Here is a 22,776-nt window from a genome sequence, read left to right on the forward strand (position 1 = left end):
TACCTTATGCCTACTACAAGAATATACTGTATGTATAACAGTGTTTAGGATATTAACACAGGTGCGCTTTTCATGAATGCCAACCAGTGGAAGTTGTTGAAGTCGAGTATTTTGTTCACGCTGGGAATGAATACAGTAATTTCTCCATAAATATTATACATGATGAATAGACATGAATGGACACTATACTTAATATTATAGGAAACAATTCAAGTAAAGTTCTTACCCGTCCACTGCTCTAGTGGTCAACCGATATTTAGAGAGAAGGGCGGCCGATGGCCCGTATATATTGTCCATATCATGTTGTTGTTGTTTTATTTTGCTTTTTTTTGCATCTGATAAAATACAACAATGTAATAATACTAACAGAATATGAGACACAGAATTGCTGAAATTACATGAAAATTCATTTAACACTGTTATTGTCTACATTTTCTCTGTTTGCTTTGGTAGATCTGCCCTCTGTTTGCTATTTTAAATAAAAGAAAATGTAATGTATGTGTATATGTTATGACATATTATCAATGCTAGCCCTATAAAAAAAAGTAGTCGCACTAAAAGACACAGGAAATAAAAAAAATAAAAAAATCCAGATTATATCTGAGTCGGCTGCTGTTTCTTATTGTTCTATATTTAGTTACAGATGTGTCTGCAGACATTTTTTGTAATTGGCCTCCTGAGCGCAGGCGTTCGCCGATTATTTCAAAATGACTAAATGGCTAAACAGAACAGCTTAACTGCATGGATGTGATGACACTTGCCAATTGTCTTTTGCTCAGTTTTTTAACGCCTGAGCGGTTGATAAGTAAAGTGTTTCTATGTATATATTTGGCATAATGTCATGCCACAGAATACATACAGTATATTGTGCATTTTTCTTAGCACCTTTGAATTTAGTGACACCTCTCATAATCCCATTAAATGTTTGACTCCTCTGTGACGGTGAATATGTAGTAGCAGCAATGTAAGGGATAATGAACAGCTAGCAGGTCATTGTTGTGAAAGACAGAAGGGGATTCTTTCACAATGAACAACAATAACCCGCTAGCTGTACATTATCCCGCTTATTACACTGCTAATTACTGAAGAAATCAATATTTTGACACAAAAACGGTCTTCCAGAGTCTGACATCAGAGCTGCGCCCATAGCAACGGTCTGTTGTACATAGCAATGGTCTGTTATACAGAAACTACAGACCACAGAACGCCGTGGTTGACCAATCAGAATCGAGTATTCAACACAGCCGTGTAAATAAATGCAGATATCAAACTTGGCTATAATGTATGCCACGGACGCATAAACTAATATCTGTGTGAACGTACCTTATGTACACCAGAAGCTTGTTTCCCATCACCACTTCCTCATCTGTCCAAGAAGAAATAGAAGAGATAAAGATTTAAATGTTTCAAACTTAAAATACTAACGAGATGCTATAAACAGTTGGTGCTATGAACTCTGGGTAGTGTGGTTTCCAACCATACCTGTTAGGCTCCTCCCCGCTCTAAGAGGTGGGCCAATCACTGCAAAGAGTTTCTGAAACATAAACACAACATATGTTATCAATTATTGCTCAGGACCTGATGTACAGTTCCTATTAAAAGGCTTTATTAGTTGACAAAAAATGCATACAGTAAAAAAAAAAAAAAAATAGATAACCAAAACCTGATTCTTCTTTACAAATGACTGAATATTTGAATATTTTATATGAGCAATCAAAAAGTAGACGGGGAGCTGTCAGGCTACCGACTGTACTCTTAAGAAGACACTCACAGTGTGTATTCGGCTGCTTTTACCACAGTATTCTGTATCAACACCATTTCCACCCTCCACCTGCTCAATCAATGACTCCTATTACAGATCAGTGGACATTACAATATTAAACCAAAATCTTTTTATTCAACCGTACTGCTCTTTTAAACCTGAGGAAGGAAACCAACTCCCAATTGTAATTGAATGTCTGGATGGCTGACAACTACCTTCAGCTAAATACAAAAAAGACTGAAGCCCTTATATTATAATTGCTACTGAAAATCAAATTCCGGTTATAAAGCAGTACATGGGGTCGTTAAGAGCTTGTGTTCAGCATAACCTCCGAAATGTACGTGTCCCCTTTGACCAACTGTGTCAGCCAGCTTATTCGTTCTTGTTTCTTCCAACTGAGGAACTAAATTAAGATCCGTGGTGACCAAGGTTGAGATGGAGATGATTATTCATGCTTTTATTACATTTTATCCTACCAGATCAAATGGTTTGTACTTTGTACATATTGGCATTTAAGTCCAACTGAAATTATATTCATCATTTGATTAAGACATACTGTATAATTTAACAAAAGATCTGCATCAACTCTGACATGATATAACAACCTTCTGGTGGTGCACCTACCTCCATCGGTGTAATGTAGTCATTCATGCCGCTGTTGAAAACGTAGATCATTGCATCATAGAGCTGGTTCTCCCAACAAACTTGAACCACCTTCAAACACACACACACAGAAGACGTTAGTGAAAATGATACCAGTGGAAATGTAGAGAATAATTAAGCTGTCTTTTAGCACGTCCTCACTAATTTTGGCTGATTACCGCTGTGAACGGCATTATTTACTCTCCATACAGTCCTTGCTGTACACTGACACGCGCACGCACACACCTGTTGTATGTCCAGACTGGTCACATCCAGATGGACGATGCATCTCTCGAGGCTGTCCATCATACCGTTGCCATGGTAATGGGCCAGGAGGTCCCTCATGATGGGCGTGGTGAGGTGACCGAGGCGGTCGGCGACAATGTACGACTCCAGTGACTCCAGAAATACACCCTTAGCAACCATGTTCTCCACCAGCTGAGCATACAGCTGGTTGAACATCAGGTCGCTGCGCACACACACACACACACACACACACACACACACACAATAACTGATTATGATAAATAATAATCCAGTTACTACGTTTCACTCACTTGTTATTGAGGAACTGCTCAAATGAGTACACAGCTCAAGATGCTGATTAGGGGAAATCCCTGCACAAGTGCTGACACTCACACTGGTTACCAAATGATCTGGCACAAATATACAGATCACTTTCTGGACAGTTCATGATCAATAATCATCCACGCCTGTCACTAGTCATAAAATGAGGTTGAGTTGCAGTCTTTACTAATAATGCTTATAATCAGCTCTTTGTGACACCAGGGAGGGAGGTTATATAAACACATTAGATTCAATAAAGTGCTGTATGAATTGATGTTAGGAAACATGATTTGATTGTACCCTGTGGCTCCATTTGGCTCTGACAATGCAGGACAACATCAACATCACTACTCTTCTCGGTCTGTTTGTAATAAGTCAGTGTGAACATGAAATGGACAAGAACTAAAAATCTAATTGTGTTTTTTTTTTTTTTTTACCAAATAAACGAAACTACAGGTGCAAAAGCGACTTTAAACTCTAGATTCATGTAGTGTGGCCGAGCTTTGTCAAACCCACGGAACTTTCTTTCAAATTTGAGCAAGATCATGATGAAACGTGTCAGGCTGAGCATGTCGAATATTCTATGTAGTAGAATGATTATGTGATCCTGCCATCCATTGTGGAAAAAGGTTTAGAAGCCCAGATGGATATTTAAGAAGGTTAATATCATATATAACATATATAATTATATAATACATAACAATGAACCATTCATACTAGCCTACAACATATAGAGCACATCAGCTGTATTCTTGTTTATAATCCATTACATCTGCCATCGGCTACAATCAGCTGCTTCCTGCTAGTCCATGAGTCTAACCCTTATGTACCTATGAATGCGTACAGTATACTTACGCCCTCTTTAGCAGCAGGCAGTAATCTACCAGGACTGGAACCACATCCTGAACACACAGAGACAGAGAGAGAGAGAGAATATAAAACATTCAATGAAATAAGGAACTTTTACTTTGACAAGTTCAACTCTGTAATTTCAGGAATTAAAATCAAAATTAAAAATACTCCTAGGAGAAGGAGACGAGGCATGTATCAACATGCCACAACCTGAGGGACAGTGAATCATCTAGAATCATTATATTATATATGAAAAATATATGAAAATACAATGCATTGTTATATAATAAAACAGTGATTTCCAAACTCTTTGGCTTGTGATTCCTCACAAAAAAAAGGTGTCTACTGTACTTGGGGCACCTTGTTTGTGGCAGCCTCTTCTCAAGTCCATCAAAGAAAATGAAAAATGAAAAACTCTATCTCATGTTATAATGTAAATCAAATAAATACATGTACTTACATATAAGACAAGTATAACAATAAAATAAAACAAGGGTACTGTTCTAAATCAGCAGTAATGCTTTATCCAGTGTACAAGCTGATACTGCTCTGCCTATTTTAGATATACAGTAACTTTGTCTATACCTCGACCAAGACTGTAATCGATTCTTTTGAAATACCCTGAATAATGAGACACAATAATTGTGTTGTGTAATTTTTAACCTAAAATAATACATTTTGATTCGGACAAATTTAACACCGCTTTATATTAAGATCCTTATAATAAGCAGCTGAGAACCGCTGGACTAAACATCCTAACTGTACATACAGTAGTTATAGTTCCATACGTTGATGCATCAATATCAACAATCTAATAATGTCATATATAATTATATATCACTCACAGGGCAAGTTTTCTGCAGAAAGACTACTTTTGATACTTTGAGTACATTTTGCTGATAATACTTTTTTTTTTAAACAACATTTTTATTTGTAATTGAGTATTTTTTTTTACATTGTTGTATTAATACTTCTACTTAAGTAAAGGATCGGAGTACTTCTTCCACCACTACCCTTCATCGACACCACCTGTCATGACTTGACATGATTTGATTTTAAACTGGATGTTATTTAACATTATTGATCATATTATAAAGCAACAATGTTTTCATTCAACTGAACTAATGCTTAGGTTGGTTTGGTCAACTGCATTGTACTACTACTGTACCACCTGGAGTGGCATTTATCCATGAGTTTAGCTACTGTATATTTCAGCTATTGATGCATTACTGTAACCTTTTAAATCATCTATCTATTACTTTTAGCTCAGCATTATGTCAGCATAATAATAATATAATACAGGTCAAATAAGGTTAATTTCTGACAAACTATCCAATACGTTCTCCTGTACATTATACATCCATTAGGAGTGAACAACAGGCTGATCTGGGTTTGCAAATATCTACTTTTTTGCTTTGTTCTTTTTTCTGAGGTGGATTCTGGGAGGGTGAACTTTATTTCAGTATATAAATCACTTAAAATGTACATAAAGGAACAATCTGCAATCATTGCACTGTATTTGAATGGCAACCCTACATATGTAAATTAGGGCTGTAGATTGGTTAAAATACTTAATCACGATTAATTGCAAATTAATCGTACATTTTTTATCTGTTCAAAATGTTCCTTAAAGGGAGATTAGACAAGTATTTAATACTCTTATCAACATGGGAGTGAGCAAATATGCTGCTTTATGCAAATGTATATATATATATATTTATTATTGGAAATCAATTAACAACACAAAACAATGAGAAATATTGTCCAGAAACCCTCACAGGTACTGCATTTAACATTAAAAAAATATGCTCAAATCATAACATGGCAAACTGCAGCCCAACGCGCAACAACAGCTGTCAGTGTGTCAGTGTGCTGACTTGACTATGACTTGCCCCAAACTGCATGTGGTTATCATAAAGTGGTCATGTCTGTAAAGGGGAGACTCGTGGGTACCCAGAGAACCCATTTTCATTCACATATCTTGAGGTCAGAGGTCAAGGGACCCCTTTGGAAATGGCCATGCCAGTTTTTCCTCGACAAAGGTTTGCAGTGTTATTTAACCTCCCGCTCCACAAGCTAGTAGGACATGAAACTGAACAGCTACAACCTCCAAAAGATCGATTACATTACTGCGTTAAAGAAATTAGTGGCGTTAAAACGATTTTGTGTTAACGCGATATTATCACGTTAACTTTGACAGCCCTAATGTAAATACAAATACGTTATAAAAAAGTTGCCACTAAACTCTTGCAACTTGCATAAAATGTAATTACTCATTACATTATTGTTATTATTATTGGAAGGTTATCACATTATCTGCAGTTGTTACGTTATGAGTTTCTACAGGGACGGACAAGAAGGAACTATTTAGATATCTATAACACATAACTCCCGGCAAAACAACAACATTTTACATTTCTGTTTGTGTATAGATTAAATAAATGAGATAAATGTGTAAATTACTGAACCTTAAAGGTGTTGGTAAGTGCTTTTTTGAACGGGACAGAGTCAGGCTAGCTGCTTCCATACTTTATGCTGTGTCCTAACCATGTCCTGAACACACACACACACACATGAGACTGATATCCATCTTCTCATCTGACTCTAAGAAAGAAAGAAAATAAGTATATTTCCTAAAATGTTGAACTATTCAATCACCAATGCTGGATTGTTTGAAGTATTGTCAGCCATGATGGTTAAATGTTAGCTATATGCCTACACTATATTGTCTCTAGACGTCCACTGTATTGGCCCAGCTGTTTATATTATTATATTATATTATTATATATTCTATTTATATGTATTCCGTGGCAGGCTGGACACTGTGAGGTGTGTTAGCTTACATGGAAATGTTGCTCCATCACTTGGATCTTGCCTTGTTCTGGACACTTCTTCAAAGCGTGCTCTGCAAACTGGAACAGGATCTCTACCATCTGCACACACACAGGGAGTGTTAGAGTCCACCATCCAGGGAAGACAGGTTTAATACAGCGGCCAGTGGTTCTCTATTCTTACCTTGTCTCCTACCACTCCCTTCTTTTTCACTGGATCTCCAGCCAGGCCTGGGATAAACACACATCACACATTATTCTCATATCACAACAACTGATTTTTAGTTTGAATCATTTTCTATTCAAAATATTTCTGATTAATAATTCTTGATCGCATGCTGAACATTGAGTTTAATGTATTCAGTCCCATTGAAAAGAATGAAGTAACCAATCAAACAGCATGTTCTTCTACCTACATGTAAATCATGAGGTGAATGAATAATATTAAATATTCAGTCTTTTCCAATACGTTGACGTTCACCAGGTCTGTTAGTGAGTAAGTAATAAGTCATTTAACTCAATGTCAAAAAGGTTTTTTTCAGTAACGGACTACATACAAGTGAAGTCTTCTGAATGGAGGTGACATTGAATGGCACAGTAGCTGTCAGATGTCATGGACTGAACTGTGTACCCACAATGCACCACTATCTTTGTAATCTCTTTGGTAATACTGTACGTATGAACATGGCTGGATTCTTTTTTTTTCTAATCTGATATCTGCGGTGGATGTGGTGTTATCAGGCCTTATGAAGGCTTTGTGAACAGATTCCGTTCAGTAACAGCCAACAATTGGCCAACTAAGACGTTTTTCTATCATTATCATATATCATGTGATGATAGACAACGTTTTTTTGAATATTGTATCATTATAACTGAGCAAAGAAAGACTGTAAAATGTGGTTGAAAGCTCGACAACAAGATAGTAAGTACACCTTGAATTAAGATATTTTAGTCAAAATACTGTTAAGAAAAAAACATTTATGCTGAATTGTAAATTAGTTTGAGCATATGCACCACTAAAGACCAATATTAACTGAAACGGTAACATGGGTCCTGAAACACTCTGAATCTTCAGGCTGTCTTGTTCATGTCACTGTAATCCCAAACAGATCATATTACCACAAAGTCATCAACATAAAGCAATAAGTCAGTAACTAGAAGTGGAACCAAACACCTGGTATGTGGCTGTGATGAACAGATTGATATACAGGCTGCTGGATGTGTGATATGTGTTATACCCACCGACCACAGCCTTAGCAGTTCCCTCGTGGAAGGACCAGGCCAGAGAGAGAGCCTCGACAAAATGCTCCTGTTTCAGGAGACAGTCTATACGCTGGACACACAGACAGAGACAAGGACCGACATGAATCCAGTTGTAAGCAAGCTGTTGTTGGTCTACTGATGTGAACTGAATAATCTCCAGAAGAAACGTGTCTTCTATTAAAATCGTCTATTCATGCATTATTATTATCAAACAGGCAGTATATCCCCACTTATCCTACTCGACCTCAGTGCTGCCTTTGAAACCATCAATCACTCCATCCTCCTCACCCCCCCTCTTGTCCTCCCTCCATATCACCAGGACTGTCCTCTCCTGGTTCAAATCATACCTCTAAGACCAGTATCAACTCTGACACAGCCCAAGTTCTCTCAAGGTGTTCCCCAGGGTTCGGTTCTCGGTCCCCTCCTCTTCATCCTCTACATGCGTCCCCTCGGTCACATCATACGCCACCATGGCCTCCATTTCCACTGTTATGCTGATGACACCCAGCTCTACATCTCCACTCACTCCACCCTCACAAACTGCCTCACAGATAGAAAAACCTGGATGCAAGCTAACTTCTTCATCCTCATCCTCATCCTCATCCTCTCCCTCTGCATCGATGGCTCCACTGTTCCTGCTGCCACACACATCCGTAACCTTGGTGTCATGTTTGATCAAACCTTCTCCTTCAAATTACAAAAACAGCCATCTTTCACCTCAAAAACATTACCCGTCTTCGCCCTCCCTCTCCTTCTCAGCCACTGAAACATTCATCCTCGCCTTCATCACCCCGTGACTCAATTAGTGCAATAGCACCCTGTACGGCACAGCCACCAAAATCCTCAAAAAAAAATTACAATACATCCCAAACTCAGCCGCCTGTCTGCTTCCCCACCAGATATCACATCACCCCAGTCCTTCAAAACCTCCACTGGCTCCCCATTCAACAAAGAATCCAGCTCAAAGTTCTCCTCATAACCTACAAAGACCTTCATAACGTAGCCCCCATCCCACCTTTCTGACCACCTGCACTAACATACTCCCCCAACGCCAACCTCCTCACCCGGTCCAAGCACCAGACCTGGGGAGGGTCCATTGCTGCCGTACCTCAACTCTACTTGTACTATGACTCCACTACCTTTATCCGATAACTCAATTTTATCCAGTTAATAATTATGTGCTAGTTTCTGCAAATGTTATTACTGTGGTGAGTTCTCTGCAAGCATGAGGGTGATGGATGATCACGCACCAACCAGCATAAGAAATATGGAAATTCGTCACCTCAATATTTTTAACTGACACGCCATCAGATCCTCCTAAAGTTAATTTGTTCCCCTCAATATTCAGTGTTAACCTGATGGATGCGTAGTGTTCACTGCTACATGTTGGTGGACACGTCAACCAACAGCTGCTCCCACAGCTGGCCAGTTGTGGCTCTGTTCTGTATCCTCTGTGTGATCAACACAAGTTAATCACTCACATGTCTACACATGATAGTTGAAATCACCAGTGCACGTGTTAAATATAAACCAGAGCGTTACTGCCCTGGACGGGCTGGAATATAATCTGATGTTCTCTCAGTCACTGGGTCTGTAGTCTATTTGTCACCAAACTGTATCGCAACCAGGTTATCATTGTGTTGTTGGTTTAAACACACAAGCAATTGTGAAACTTGCTCCGGGGTCAAACAATCTGGATTTTAGCAGAAGGTTACTAGACAACAAAATGTGAAAGAAGGGAAGGGGTATGATATGACACACACACACACCTCTCTCCAGTTCCTTAGAGCCATAATGTGAGCCGACTGCAAGACAAGAGAATATCACAGTTATTAGACATCATCAAATGACATAGAAATGCAATACAAGAGTTTTTGCCCCAAATACCAAAACTGATTTTTGGCATTTAACAAAATAAGCCAGTCTTCTGAGATACATGCTTTTTGCATCTAGTGTAATAAGTGAGTGCATTATGTGTTGTTTTTTTTACCCTGCATTTTCTTTTCAGAGTGGTTACCAACAATTACAGCTGGCCGATGTGCAGAAAGATACAACTCCACCAACAGAAATGGCAGCTCACAGCTGAATAAATAGAACATACACACACATACAACACAGTACCTTGGTGCCCAGATAGACAATCTGTCCCGCGTAGCTGGAGACCGACTGGTAGCAGGCCTTCTCTCCGACTAAAGCCTAGAACACGGACACACTGTTAGACACACACACACAGGTCCAGTCTAAATGTATTTTAAGAGTGTTATCACTGGCTAACTCAGACTAACAAAGCCTCATATTAGCTTCAGCTGAATTTTACAATGCATTTTTGAAACAGTTGGAGGACTCTGGATTTTGTCTCCCATCTTTAACGGTGTGGTCACATTAGGAAGGGACGGCCAGTATGAAGAGGACAGATGATTGCAGCCAACCTACACTTGGCATGAGAGCGTTGCATTAACACCTGTTGTTCTAGCTGTTCTAATATGATACCATGATTGAACATGATATGATATCAGCATATATTTCTCTGGCGCTGGATCCAGAATGTCAGGCTGAGTATAATCTCACATAGCCAGACCTACAGCGCTGTCAGCGCTAAAGAAAGGTCTGTCTCTATACATTATCATCCTGGTACAGGGGAAAAAAACACTGGCTTGTTTTTTTCTCAATCACAATCATCTTGGGCAGCGCTAAGCCCAGGATGCAGCGACGGTGCCCTTGGTAAGTAGAAGGGGAGGAGGATGCTGCGTGAGATACGCAGCCAATGGCAGACTTCTACCCACAGCCTACATCCGGTGAGTCAGACTGGTGAGTACTTTAAAATCAGTCCTGGTGTGGGTCTATCACTGTCAGAGTCAGCTGTCAGTAGATGTTCATTGTTCCTGGGCCGGTCACAGTTTTGATCCACATAAATCACTTTTGTATAAGTGAACTTATTGTTATTTTTTACCATCGTCCTATGTGACTTACAATCGGACCTCGGTTAAAACATTTCAAGTTTTGTTTGGATGACTCTGCTTTCATTTCCTTGAGTGAAAATTGCATTTCGAATGGTGCGGCCGTTCTTCAGACATGGCAGAAAGTGCAAAAGGGACTTTTAGTCCCTCCTAGTTTAGTTCGTCTGGTTCCATAATTCCTGGAACCTTTTGGATGAAAAAGGGCTATGCAAGACAATTACACAAAGTAAAACTAACAAACTGTCAGCCTAAAAAGTTAAATACAGCCTCTAAAGTGTCCTCTCAGCAGCAGCCCCACACTGCTAACTACTCACATTAAAATTGAACGTTAGCCATTTATTTATGATCAATAACTTCTTATCTTCCAAATCCAATTTATTAGCACTAAGACTGTTATAGAGCAGTCATCGTAAATTTGACCTCTGACCCTATAAATGTGAATTTTGACCTCTAATCCTGTTCCCCGTCAGCTAACCCCTCACCAGAGCCTGGGAGACATTCCCTCCAGTTGCCAGCGATTTGAAATGTCGGCTGTTATAGACCAGTTGCACCTGCTCCAAGTCCAGAGTCTCCAAAACCTCCTGACTGGGCCGGTCCACAACCTGCAGCTTCTCGTGGCTGTCTACCAGGACCAGCGTACGACTGTTAATCCACTGCAGAGACACAAAGACGGGAGGAGAACAAGTCACGCACTGACAGCAAACAAAGATATTAGTGTTTATTCACACCGTACCCGGGAGGCATCGAGGTAAAGAAAACAGAGAAAAACACGACTAGATGTTGGACAAGAAACTAAATGTATAGCTACTGTAGCTGTCTCTGCAAGGCAACCGGCATTTCACCACAGTTTGTTGAGTCCCTTCTGGGGTTAAGAGTTTGTTTTATCTTAGCTTAGTTGTCACCACTGACGTTCTGACAAGGCAGAGACAGAGATAAAACCGTGCATCATTGAGGCCCGTCTTTGCTCAGTGGCTGCGGTCGATAAGTCAGAAAATGACTTCCTAACGTCTTTTCCTAACCACTTTTCCTTGACCTAGTTGGAAAACGTCATGAGGTCAAGGAAAGATGAGAAGGAGAATTCAGAAGGACTTAGGAAAAGACAACCGTGGTGTTAATAGAATACGACTGCTCTTTCACTATGCTCCGTCATTATGATGCCACGGCGACGGATGTTAGTGACGTGAGTCTGCCGTGGTGAAATTACAATGTTCTGAAGATAGACTACAAAAGGCGCTGCTCCCCCCGTGCGTTATTAAATAGGTCTTTCAGTAACAGGATGCTTCACTCGCTGTGTGAAAGAGAGATACCACAGGTCCTCCTGCTGCTGGAACACTTTACATCAACATATAAAAAAGGATTATCTGACCTTAAACGTGGATAACCGGGGAAAATTATCACTTCATTACCGAGGTTGGAATTGAAATAAACAAGAGGAATATATGATAAATATTGAGTTAATTGTTCGAGTTATGGAGAAGGTGTAGGACCATATACTTCTTCCAACTTCTTTTCGGACATGTAATATTTATTTATGTTGATTATTTGTTAATTGATTGTTTACTGTTCATTTTATTTGTTATTCTTGTTTACTTTTTTTTACTGAGGTATTTGTTTCATGTTCGAAACAAATAATTAATAAAAAATAAAGTGAAACGAAATGTCACTGTCCACTCATATTAAACATTAGTGTATGAGGAAATTAAAATAATATGCAAGATAAGCATATCGTTTGTAATCAGGAACGGCCAAATGTTGTGTCGCTTTAAATGCTGCGGCCGCAAGGAATTGTGGGATGTTATTCTCTCCTTTGCTTTGGTAAAGGATGCTCCAGTGTATCCTATGCTAAAGTAGATACTAAAGGAAGCATTGAAGCAGCTTTCCTTAGCATTTCGAGGATTCAAACAGCTCTTATCGTGGCTGCTACTAAGGTTCTTCCGGGTCATTTCACTCCGTTAGGAACCTTCATAAGCAAAAAGAACTTTTCGACTGCAGTCAGTGTCTTGAGTTAGGTACTTACACTCAGGCTGATGATGTCACAGCTCAGGTGGAGTTGTTTTTGTTTGATGACATGGATGGTCCCCGACTCCTCCTTCTTTACCTGAACAAACAAACCGTAGAGAAGAGGAGAACATTAAACTGTTGCCCACCGATCATTAGTCATCAGCAGTTTAGCATGTAGACATCTTATCTGCGGAAATATTACATTAACAGCAGGATAATTCTAATGTGGTTATGCACCGGGGAAACACTGGCCTGTAATTAACTGGATGAACACAACGCTGTACATTTCTGAGTCTCTGCAACAAGCACAGAAATTGCAGTTTGTCAGTATTCTGAGGCGAGTAGGACGGGGCAATAATTCAATAACATTGGACAATAATCCTGCGTACTATCCAAAGTGAAGTATGAAACATTTAAAGGATAAGAACTCAGTGTGCTCCTCGTCTTCTAAACTAAAACTAAACTGACCTATCATGTCAGTTAGCTTTAGTAAAACTGATCTCAGCTCACCTCTCTCACCGACAAGCTGACCATAAAAACATGCAGTGATTGTTGTGTATTGTGCCATTCTATAGTATGTAATGCAAAAAATGATAACATTCCTGAAAGAATAGCTATATGGAGTTACTCTCATTCTAATAGACAAACTGTCTGGCTGTTTTAAATTAAACCTAAAACCAGATGTGTTGAGTGCGGTTCTAAGTAGTAAAAGCAGGAAATAGCCCTTAATTTACACATACAAATATCTGTCATTATATCTGAAAACAACGGAGAGAAAAGTATTCTGAATCTAGCAAAAAGAAATTACTAAAAAATAACAAAACGTTTTTTGCATTTAATTACCATTTAAAAAGGTACCTTGTGTTATACCATTGAAAATGTTTGATATACATTAGAATTAAGGTCAGTTGGTCATGTTATAGAATGGGCTTCATTTAGACTCTATGATGTGTGTTTTGCCCTGTTAAGATGGGCTCTTCTAGCCGTCCTGCTATCGGACAATTTGGGCGTGTCCCTTTAAGTGTGATTAGAGCGAGTTAGGCTTCAGTGGAGCAGGATGGGGAGCAACAATTTTTCTGACCACGGATTGTAGACCACAGATTGTAGACTGTATTTCAATTATTTCCAGCAGAATTGGTCCGTCTTTGATAGTCCCAAGATCGGTCATATGGATATATTTTTGTTTATTTAAATTTTCGTGGAATAAACTGCTTTTCGCTCACAATACGAGCCTCATCTTTGAAGCTGACCAAGGAGAGTGAGTGTCTGCAGAAGGCAAGTGGAAATGGGACAGGGTAGTCTACATGAGTCAGAAACCTTTACATCCTGCTAGAAGTGGTCGAGGACGGTTTTATGGCAAGCTGCCACTACACAAAGTCAGAAAAATTGCTCCGCAAAAAGCACAACAGCGTCTATAGTGTATTTTGTTGTTGTGAAGTTAAGAGGTTGAGTTGAGCAGATACCAGGAGGAAGTGGACTGTGTCTCCTTTACAGAAAGCCAGGATCGGGTTGACCGTCTTCTGAACAGGGACAAACTGCCAGGCCAGCTGAGGAACACTGGACGGATCAGACTGGTGAAAGACAACGCATTACAACAACATTACATTACATTACATCACATCAGTAATTAACCTCTTAATTAGCCTCTTGGACTAATGTTCCAAATGTGTAAATAAAGCTGAAAACACAGCGTCCATCCACGGGGCAATGGAAATTTCCACTGTGCCAGACACAAGTTAGAATTCAACCATTCATTTTATAATTTAACTCCTGTGCAGTTCCTACTGTGACATGTAAATGCCTTCAGTGAAAAAGGCCTATTAAAAGTGTCATGTTGGAGGAGAAAACTACTAATGTACAGCTAGCGGGTCATTTTTGTGAAAGAAACCCCTTCAGATTCTTTCACAATGACCGGCTCGCTGTACGTTATCCCTTACATTGTTTTCCCCCAGAGCCTCGTGGGCCCCGTTACATGGTCGGGCCCGGGGGCTTGAGCTCGGTAAGCCCGTATATTAAGACGGCGGTGCCAGGAGAGTGTGTATTGTCGGAACAGGGGACCGAAGTGTGTAGTCTGTCATGTGTCGAGTCCAAGTCATGACAAGAATTTATGACTCTCCACTGTATAATCTGACATAGTGACCATCGTAGTCTGATCCTGGCAGTGTGTACTCAAGAACTCACGCTAACTGACCTCAGCACAGTATTAAACGTGCCATTGCATCAATGAATCTGGGCCAACAAGATGAACAAGCAGACGCATATACAGACCTTGCTGTAGGGAAAAGTCATCCAGACTTTCAGAGTGGGCTTCAGTCCGATGACCAGAATCTGGTGAAAGAAAAGCAAAAAGCAAAGACATCACAAGCTTTACACACAGAGGATGGAGGACGCACGGTGTAGTGAGGACTGTGTAGTAGGTCATCCCTGCTTGTGTTGATCCTATCAACAACGGACATGGGGTTCAGACCTGGCATTAATATGCGTCTTGGGTGATCTGATCACAAGTGGGCCGCTTTAAGTACGTCTGTTCACACCTGGCATTAGAATGCGTCTCCACATGCGTCTCGAGTGATCACTTGTGATCCGATCTCACTTCCCCGCTCTATATGCTAATAAACACGTACATCATTTCCATTTGCAAAGGCCAAATGCATCACTGTTTTTAACCAGTTTGTGTTTTGAATGATTGAGAGAATGCTGAATCATTCCCTGAGTCATTCCCACTTTTGTTCTTCTAAGGTGTATTCTTCGATTTCTTCTGCTTGTTTTTTGAGCTTTAACTATTTACTGCATACTTCCAGCTGCAGAAACTAGTCAACTATCGAAGTATTCAGTTCTTTAAAGACATTAGTGCTATATTATTATCTTTAGAAGAAGAAAATTAATATTAGAAGACAAATAAAGGAGTAGTGACTCAGAATCAGTCGACCTTGCTTCCGTAAAGACTTTAAAGTAGTGTCGCTCAGCTGAACTAAATTTAAGTTTATCCAAACGAGAAGTTCAAGAAAGAGAGTTTCAGAGTTCTATCTGACTCCAGCTCTACGACTCAGGCTTGTTCGTATATCTTTAAAACCACGACGTTCGTCTTGGGGCGGCGCTAAATCACATACTCCTTTTCACTATCACCAAGCCAATCACTTCCTTTTACCATCGAAAGATTCATTTCATTCATACATTTGATTCTATCAAATCTATATCATCAAATTAATTTATTACATTCGCTTAAATAAAGTTTCATTGCCTGTGAATATTTCTTCAGAGCAGAAACTAAAGAGCAATGAACTCAGGATTTACAACCCAGGTTATGAGATTGTTTCAAATTGTTTCGTTTTGTTTATTTCATTTCCTCCTAAACACACATTTAACGGGGGCATATTTAATTTCTAAACGCAATTAGCACCACAATTGTGTGTGTGTTGGTGTACCTTAGTGAGAGAGGCCATAGCCAGCAGAGAGTAGTGTGTGATGGAATGGTCTCTGAAATCTGGAGGAGCACGCAACGGTTCAATACAGCACACCTCCCCTTTAGAACCACTGAAGAGACACCGAGAGTCACAGGACCGCATCCCCATCACCCTCCTGGAAACAAGGACAATCAGACACCATTAACAGGAACAAACAGAGAACGAGGGGAACAAATGAAGATGGAACAAGGAAAAAGAGTGAGAGGAGGGAGATAATGAATGGTAGATGCTGGGATCACATCCCTCGCAACTGTTACTTATAGATGCAGAATGTGTTAACAACACAGGCGAGAAAATGAACAATGTTTAAGCTTGTAAATAACGGTCTTGTGATGCTAAAGGCTGTGTGTTTACTAAATGAGGTTCTTCTCAGCATTTCACAGTTTTTCAATACACATGTTTGTTTAGGACTCGGGCATCATTCAAGTTAATTGACTCTCAGTGGAAATGCATTGTGGAACATCCACATTGTGTTGTAAAATTACAAAGTTCTGTTGTCACGCGGCTGTGACTCAGGAGGTAGAGCGGCTGTCCGCTAATCAGAAGATAGGCGGTTTGATCCTCGCCTCCGCCAGTCCGCATGTTGAAGTGTCCTTGGGCAAGATACTGATTGTCATGGTCCTGGGTTCTTGCCGGTCTTTTTCCTGTTTTACTTAGAAAGTTTTCTCTCCTCCTCATGTGACACGTCTGCTTTTACTTCCTGCTTTCGTGTTTTCCTGCCTTGTGATTCTCTGTCCCGCCCTGATTTGTCCCACCTGTGTCTAATCACCCTGCTCTCCTGGTGTATTTAGTCTGTGTGCTTTCCCTCTCTCAGTTGTCAGGTGGTTTGTATGTGTTGCTGGTGTTCTTCATGCCATCCTGCCTGTATTCCTCATGTCATTTGCCTGCCGGTTTGTTTATCCTTTGTTCTTGGATTTTCCTCTGCCTGCTCCCTCAGTTTGGTTTCCTGTCTATGTCTTGGTACCGGCTTTGTGTTAAATAAAGCTTGTCTTTTGTTCACCTTACCTGCCTATCTAGAGTCCTGCATTTGGGTCCTATAGTCTTTGAATAAGAACAACAACACATATGGTAATGGGGATCCAAATTAACAAACAAACAAAAAAGTCATTTACCTGAAAGCCAGCTCGAAAACTGATCCTCCGCTGTCGTTACACACCGCAAGAGTTGGGTCATCTGTAAACTAGAGAAAAAAACAGAGAAATAATAAGAGTGTGTGACACTCAGTAAATCTGCTTTATTGCTTTAAAGCCGTTTCTTTTGTAATGGTTGTGTATGTGTTGACTGTAGCTACTAGACCAGGGGTCTCCAACAAGTAGCTCTACCTGTGTCTGAGTGGCTCACTAAAGGTTACAAGAATATGGACATAAATTTGATGACAAAGTCACATTGTAAACCGGTTTAAATGTCTATCCAATCAAATTTACAGACATCGCGCCCCCTTCTGACACAAAATGATTATTTGCCAATCGGCCGACAATTAAACAAGTTGCGCTGCTTTGAAATTTCCTGACATCAGCGAAACAGTAACATGAGGCGATGCTAGCAGACTAGCAAGCCTATACCTGATTTGACAACGACCGCAGAAAATAGCCAGGCCAATAAAAAGCAACAAATATACTATTTTAATGAGGAATGGGTGATGACAAATGTGTGTGTCTGCGAGCGTGTCAGTCGGTAAAAGATGTAACGTCGAGCGCCACTTCACCAAAGACCACGGCAACTTTTCACGTGACTTTCCGGCTGGTAGCGGTTTACGAACAGAGAAGGTAAAGGAGCTGAAAACAACGCTTAAAAGACGACAGTCTCTCTTTACCAAACTGAGGAAGAAGAAGGCCAACGCTGCAGCAGAGGCTTGGTTTAGTGGACACATCCTAGCGAAGCACAAAAAGCCCTTCACCTATGGCGGGATTGTAAGAGAAGCGATGACTGCGGTTGCTGAAATGTTATTAAAGGACCATGAAAGTAAGACAGAAATGATGTCTTCTATTGGCGATGTACAACTTGGTGGTGCTATGTGTAGCTCTCGGACACTTTCATTTTATCACATAAGCTCTCAGAGGGAAAAAGGTTGGAGACGCCTGACCTAGACCATACAGCCATGCTCCTTAAAGAGAGGTGGCTGAATGGATGATAGTGTGTGTGTGTGTGTGTGTGTGTGTGTGTGTGTGTGTGTGTGTACCTTCACATGCAGTATAGCTGTCCCTGGAGGGTGGGCATCAGTGATTGTTCTCAGGAGTTTCCCACTGGCTAGATCCCACATTGTGATCTAATCATTCAGACAGACAGACAGACAGACAGACAGAGAGACAGATACTATACTGTCAATTACAATCAATCAATTTCAGTCAGTGAAATAAATACTGCTGTTAAGTTTGTAACGTTGATTCATCTGCGGTGTTGAAATGAGAAGTTGTTTAATTGACAGAAAATAACTTTAATAGGCATTATCACTAAAATGAAGTCGGTCATGCTCATATTTAGTTCATATGTTACTTTAAGCTACATGTTTATAATTATGTCACTGCTGCAGATACTATGAGGAAAGCATGAGTCCTTTTAATCCGGAAAAAACTCAACACACAGAAAAGGGTTCATGTGACTCTGGAGAAGTGTCAAACACCAATCAGGACCATATATAGGATACCAAATATTGTACCGCATCACCTAATGTGCATAAACACAACCTCAGCAGCAACACTCCCTCCACCTCCTCAGAGGAAGATGGTGCTTTTAGGGCCAAAACTGGACTAAAATAGTTAGAGAAAAAAATGGTCAAAACATTTGTAATTACAGCTCCTGTATATTTCAAGCAAATTACATGTGTTTTGGCAACATGTGTGCAAAAGAGTAAGTACAATTTGCACAATTACCACTTGCACATGGCTTGCTGATCAAAACTGATGAGTTGATTCTCGGTGAAGTTGTCGTCCTCTTCGCAACATCTAAAGATTCTTTCATCGTTTTTGAGCCATCACATGCAAAATGTTCCATTTAATTATCAAAATCTGTCAGACATGACTTCCGGTCTGACGAATGGTAGACGTCAGAATAGGTCGCAAACCGGGAGAGCTCTGTTGAAATCCTGTCTTAACTCAAATTGTACGTGCTTTATTACCGCGGTTAACCTGTGCAAACATGCGTGAAAGGCTAATAAATAAAGCTATTGCACATCTTCCTCTGTTGCTCTTCCTGAGGTTTCTTCCATTTTCTCTCCCTGTTAAAAGGTTGTTGTTTTTTTGTTCAGTTTTGCCTTAAACTGTAAAGGACAGATTGTAAAGCGCCCTTAGGCAGATTTATGATTTGTGATAAAAATTTACTTGACTAGACAAATGCATACAGTATTAGTTTGCATGTTAATTGATTTGCCTTCAAAAACCATGTGCACACCAAAGAGCTGCATACAGTGTTCTGATATATAACACCAAGGTAAACATTTTCCTTATCTTCTGTGTGGACCAGCCCTTGTGGTAGTAGTTGAAACAACAACCAGAGATTTTCAGTCACAAGAACCACCTCCCGCAGAACAAACAACATGTACTTGAACTTTAACAGTGTCCTGTGTTTAAACTCTAAATGAACAGCTAGTCAACAAGCCTGGGATTGTATGTATGCGTGTCTGAGTATATACCTGTCCTTTGGCGAACCCGCAGAGAAGTCGCGAGCAATCGTGGTTGATGCTGAGGGCAGAGACGGCTCCAAACTCTGCCCCGGTCGCCTTGGTACCCAGACAGAGCCGCAGAGCCTGATTGGTATCTGGAGAGGAAGATGAAGAGGACATTTAACTACTGAAGCAGGGCTGCAGACCTGGAAACGGTGTGGATGGTAAAAGGAAAATAAAAATAGACAATTTTCATACATCGATACCAAAACACAACACACTGGCACTGAAATGAAGAGCTGGAAATGCAATAAAAGCTGCCAATTTGCAAAGAACCAAATCAAACAACAAAGCATGCACCAAGGTAGCTCGGCCAAACCAAAACCAAAACATGAGCGGTGACGTCTGACGTCGGGTCGAATACAAAATGAACAACATTAAGCATGACTGACCCATGTGACAGGTGATGTTCATACCTTTTCCTGCCCGGGCATCATGACAGCAATATAAAGAGACATGGGTCAGCCCTGCTGAGACCTCAGCCCCAATCAAACCCCAGTCAAAACCCCAAACAACATCACAGGATGAGCTTAACACGCATTTTCCCTGGAAGTTATAACAAAGATAATGTTTAACAGGCTCTGATACCAATGTCCCAGCACATTGTACCAACAGACTAGGAAAAGATCTTGGACCTGAATTTCCTCAGGAAGTAGAGTCTGCTCTGTCCTTTCCTGTAAACAGCCTTGGTGTTGCATTTCCAGTGCAGTCTGTTGTCAAGGTGAGCTCCAAGATACTTGTCTACCACCTCCACCTCTTCTCCCAGAATGTTGTCCTTTAGGACCATCTCTTTGGTTTTGGTCATGTTCAGGAGTAGGTGGTTCCCTCTGCACCACACAGGTTCTTCTCCTATCTGTGTGAATCATGTGCTAGAGAGTAGGGATGTCACGGTACCAGAAATCTAGTAGTCGATACCAATACCAGTGAATTTCCACGATTCTTGATACCAATTCGATGCCACGGTAAAAAACGGTAATTCAACACGCACAGTTTTATTAAAAACATTTGAACATTACAAAAAACAGAGGCATGTAGCCTTTAAGTAATAAATTAAAATAATTGACCCATTTTGTTCATTTTGGCGTATCAGCGGCGTGTTATCAATCGATAGTCAGACGACGCTGATACTACATACTGACCGTGAACGTATCTGGTCCGTGAGCTCAGAGTAGTAGGAGCAGGACGCAGAGGATTTATTGTCGAAGCGAAAAGCAAACGCACCTATTTGGCAATATTTCACGTTTAATCCCAATGCTATAAGGGAACCATAACGTTAATGAGATAATCGCCGCGAGGTGGATGGAGCCATCACAGCCGGTGTGCACGCAGCAGCGGCGCCAGGTAGACCCCCACAGCGGAGCCCCGCAACAAAAGCGCTATCGGCAGTATAGGTCAGAGTCAGCGCTCTGCACATATTGACCGTAATCTTTCTTGTAAAATGTCCGGTGTAATCGATAACACCGGTGTTGTCACAAGTTTATTAATCGTTGGGAACATTTTCCTCACCGTCACATCCCTACCAATGACCATTACAGGCATCGTACGGTACCTTCGGTACTGTAGAAAAAGAGTACCGTCATTTTTTTTAAATTTTGGCATCGACTTGGTACCGAAGTATTGGTTCTCGTGACATCCCTACTAGAGAGTGCTTGTTGTGTTTGTGTCGTCTGTCTGTAGTCCTCTCTCTAGGTTCCATGGTGGAGAGGAGGTTGTGTTGCTCAGGCTCCATCTGTTTGGCGACACCTGAAAGCTGCTTGATATCCTCCTGGATCCAGTGCAGTCTGGACCAATCAATAAAACCTCTGTTTTGTTATTGTTCAGCTGCAGGTCATTTTGATGCATCCATTCTTCGATCTCAGTTAGGCAGTTTTGCAGGGCAATGAGGCTATTGGGGTCGTTGGGGATGATGGGCAAATACAACTGGGTGTCATCTGCATAACAGTGATAAGACACGTTGTGTTTTTGCATTATATGATCCAATAGAAGCATGTTAAGTGAGAAGAGGACCGAACCTAGAAATAGAGCCTTGTATCTAGAATAGTACCGGACCTAGAATAGAACCTTTATCTCCCCCTGAACATCCTCCGTCTCCCACCCTGACCCCTCTAAAAAGGGGGCAGATTGGTAAGAAGTTAAGTTAAGAATGGTTTTGGCTAACAGAGAAGGAGATTACTTTTACATTAAAATATAGCTTTGGATTATCACCACACCTGCAGGGTGTTTTTCTGATTACAGATATTGGTCCTCAGTACTAAACAGTTCCATGTACACACTGAACAGGCTGCTGGCTGCTGACGCACTCACTATTCCAATTCAAGTACTGATTACGGCGACTGCAAATACTAGTCAGATAACTGATAAGACTGCTGATTAAAAAACACTAATGCTTTTATTGGTACTACTGCTGCAAAATACTACGACTATCATGGTTAAAGCAATTTTAAAGAAATCACATCACAAATTCACCGCGTGCAAAGCCCTATACTAAGGAATTATATTAGATTTTTGTGGTTGTCTTGATTCTTGCTTTATCTTATGGCAACTACTGTTCACTTAGCATTTAGTCTCATTTCATGGTCAGTCTATTAATATGTGTATTGCTCCTCCTCATACTACAGAGCAGGCCAGTAGCTCCCTACCCTCCTCGGGACGCCCTGTACAAATAATGGATACCATTTTAAAAGGTTCAAACAAAAGAAGGTCCAAATAAAAGCCTACGTTGATGTAATCACTATGATCCAACCTTTAATGGTGATAAGGTGGTGGCGGCGTCCGGGAA

General features: G+C 40.5%; 1 protein-coding gene across 3 annotated transcripts in view; it reads right to left on the bottom strand.

Annotated features, from left to right (window-relative positions):
• vps8 (VPS8 subunit of CORVET complex) overlaps positions 1-22,776 on the bottom strand; it is a 50,842-nt gene that overhangs the window by 17,582 nt on the left and 10,484 nt on the right. For 2 of the 3 annotated variants that reach the window (XM_074645679.1, XM_074645677.1), the window contains exons 7-24: positions 19,968-20,092; positions 18,519-18,605; positions 17,452-17,519; positions 16,301-16,454; positions 15,144-15,203; positions 14,339-14,446; positions 12,892-12,972; positions 11,357-11,527; positions 10,039-10,113; positions 9,687-9,722; positions 7,897-7,987; positions 6,839-6,885; positions 6,667-6,756; positions 3,827-3,873; positions 2,651-2,873; positions 2,387-2,476; positions 1,483-1,534; positions 1,324-1,366 (exon numbers count right to left, since the gene is read on the bottom strand). In XM_074645679.1, coding sequence (XP_074501780.1) covers positions 1,324-1,366; positions 1,483-1,534; positions 2,387-2,476; positions 2,651-2,873; positions 3,827-3,873; positions 6,667-6,756; positions 6,839-6,885; positions 7,897-7,987; positions 9,687-9,722; positions 10,039-10,113; positions 11,357-11,527; positions 12,892-12,972; positions 14,339-14,446; positions 15,144-15,203; positions 16,301-16,454; positions 17,452-17,519; positions 18,519-18,605; positions 19,968-20,092 — 1,648 coding nt within the window. The remainder of the gene's footprint in view (positions 1-1,323; positions 1,367-1,482; positions 1,535-2,386; positions 2,477-2,650; positions 2,874-3,826; positions 3,874-6,666; positions 6,757-6,838; positions 6,886-7,896; positions 7,988-9,686; positions 9,723-10,038; positions 10,114-11,356; positions 11,528-12,891; positions 12,973-14,338; positions 14,447-15,143; positions 15,204-16,300; positions 16,455-17,451; positions 17,520-18,518; positions 18,606-19,967; positions 20,093-22,776) is intronic. The other variant, XM_074645680.1, reaches the window with a different exon arrangement.

Source organism: Sebastes fasciatus, chromosome 9 (assembly GCF_043250625.1).
Source record: "Sebastes fasciatus isolate fSebFas1 chromosome 9, fSebFas1.pri, whole genome shotgun sequence".
In the NCBI taxonomy this organism is placed as follows: Eukaryota; Metazoa; Chordata; class Actinopteri; order Perciformes; family Sebastidae; genus Sebastes; species Sebastes fasciatus.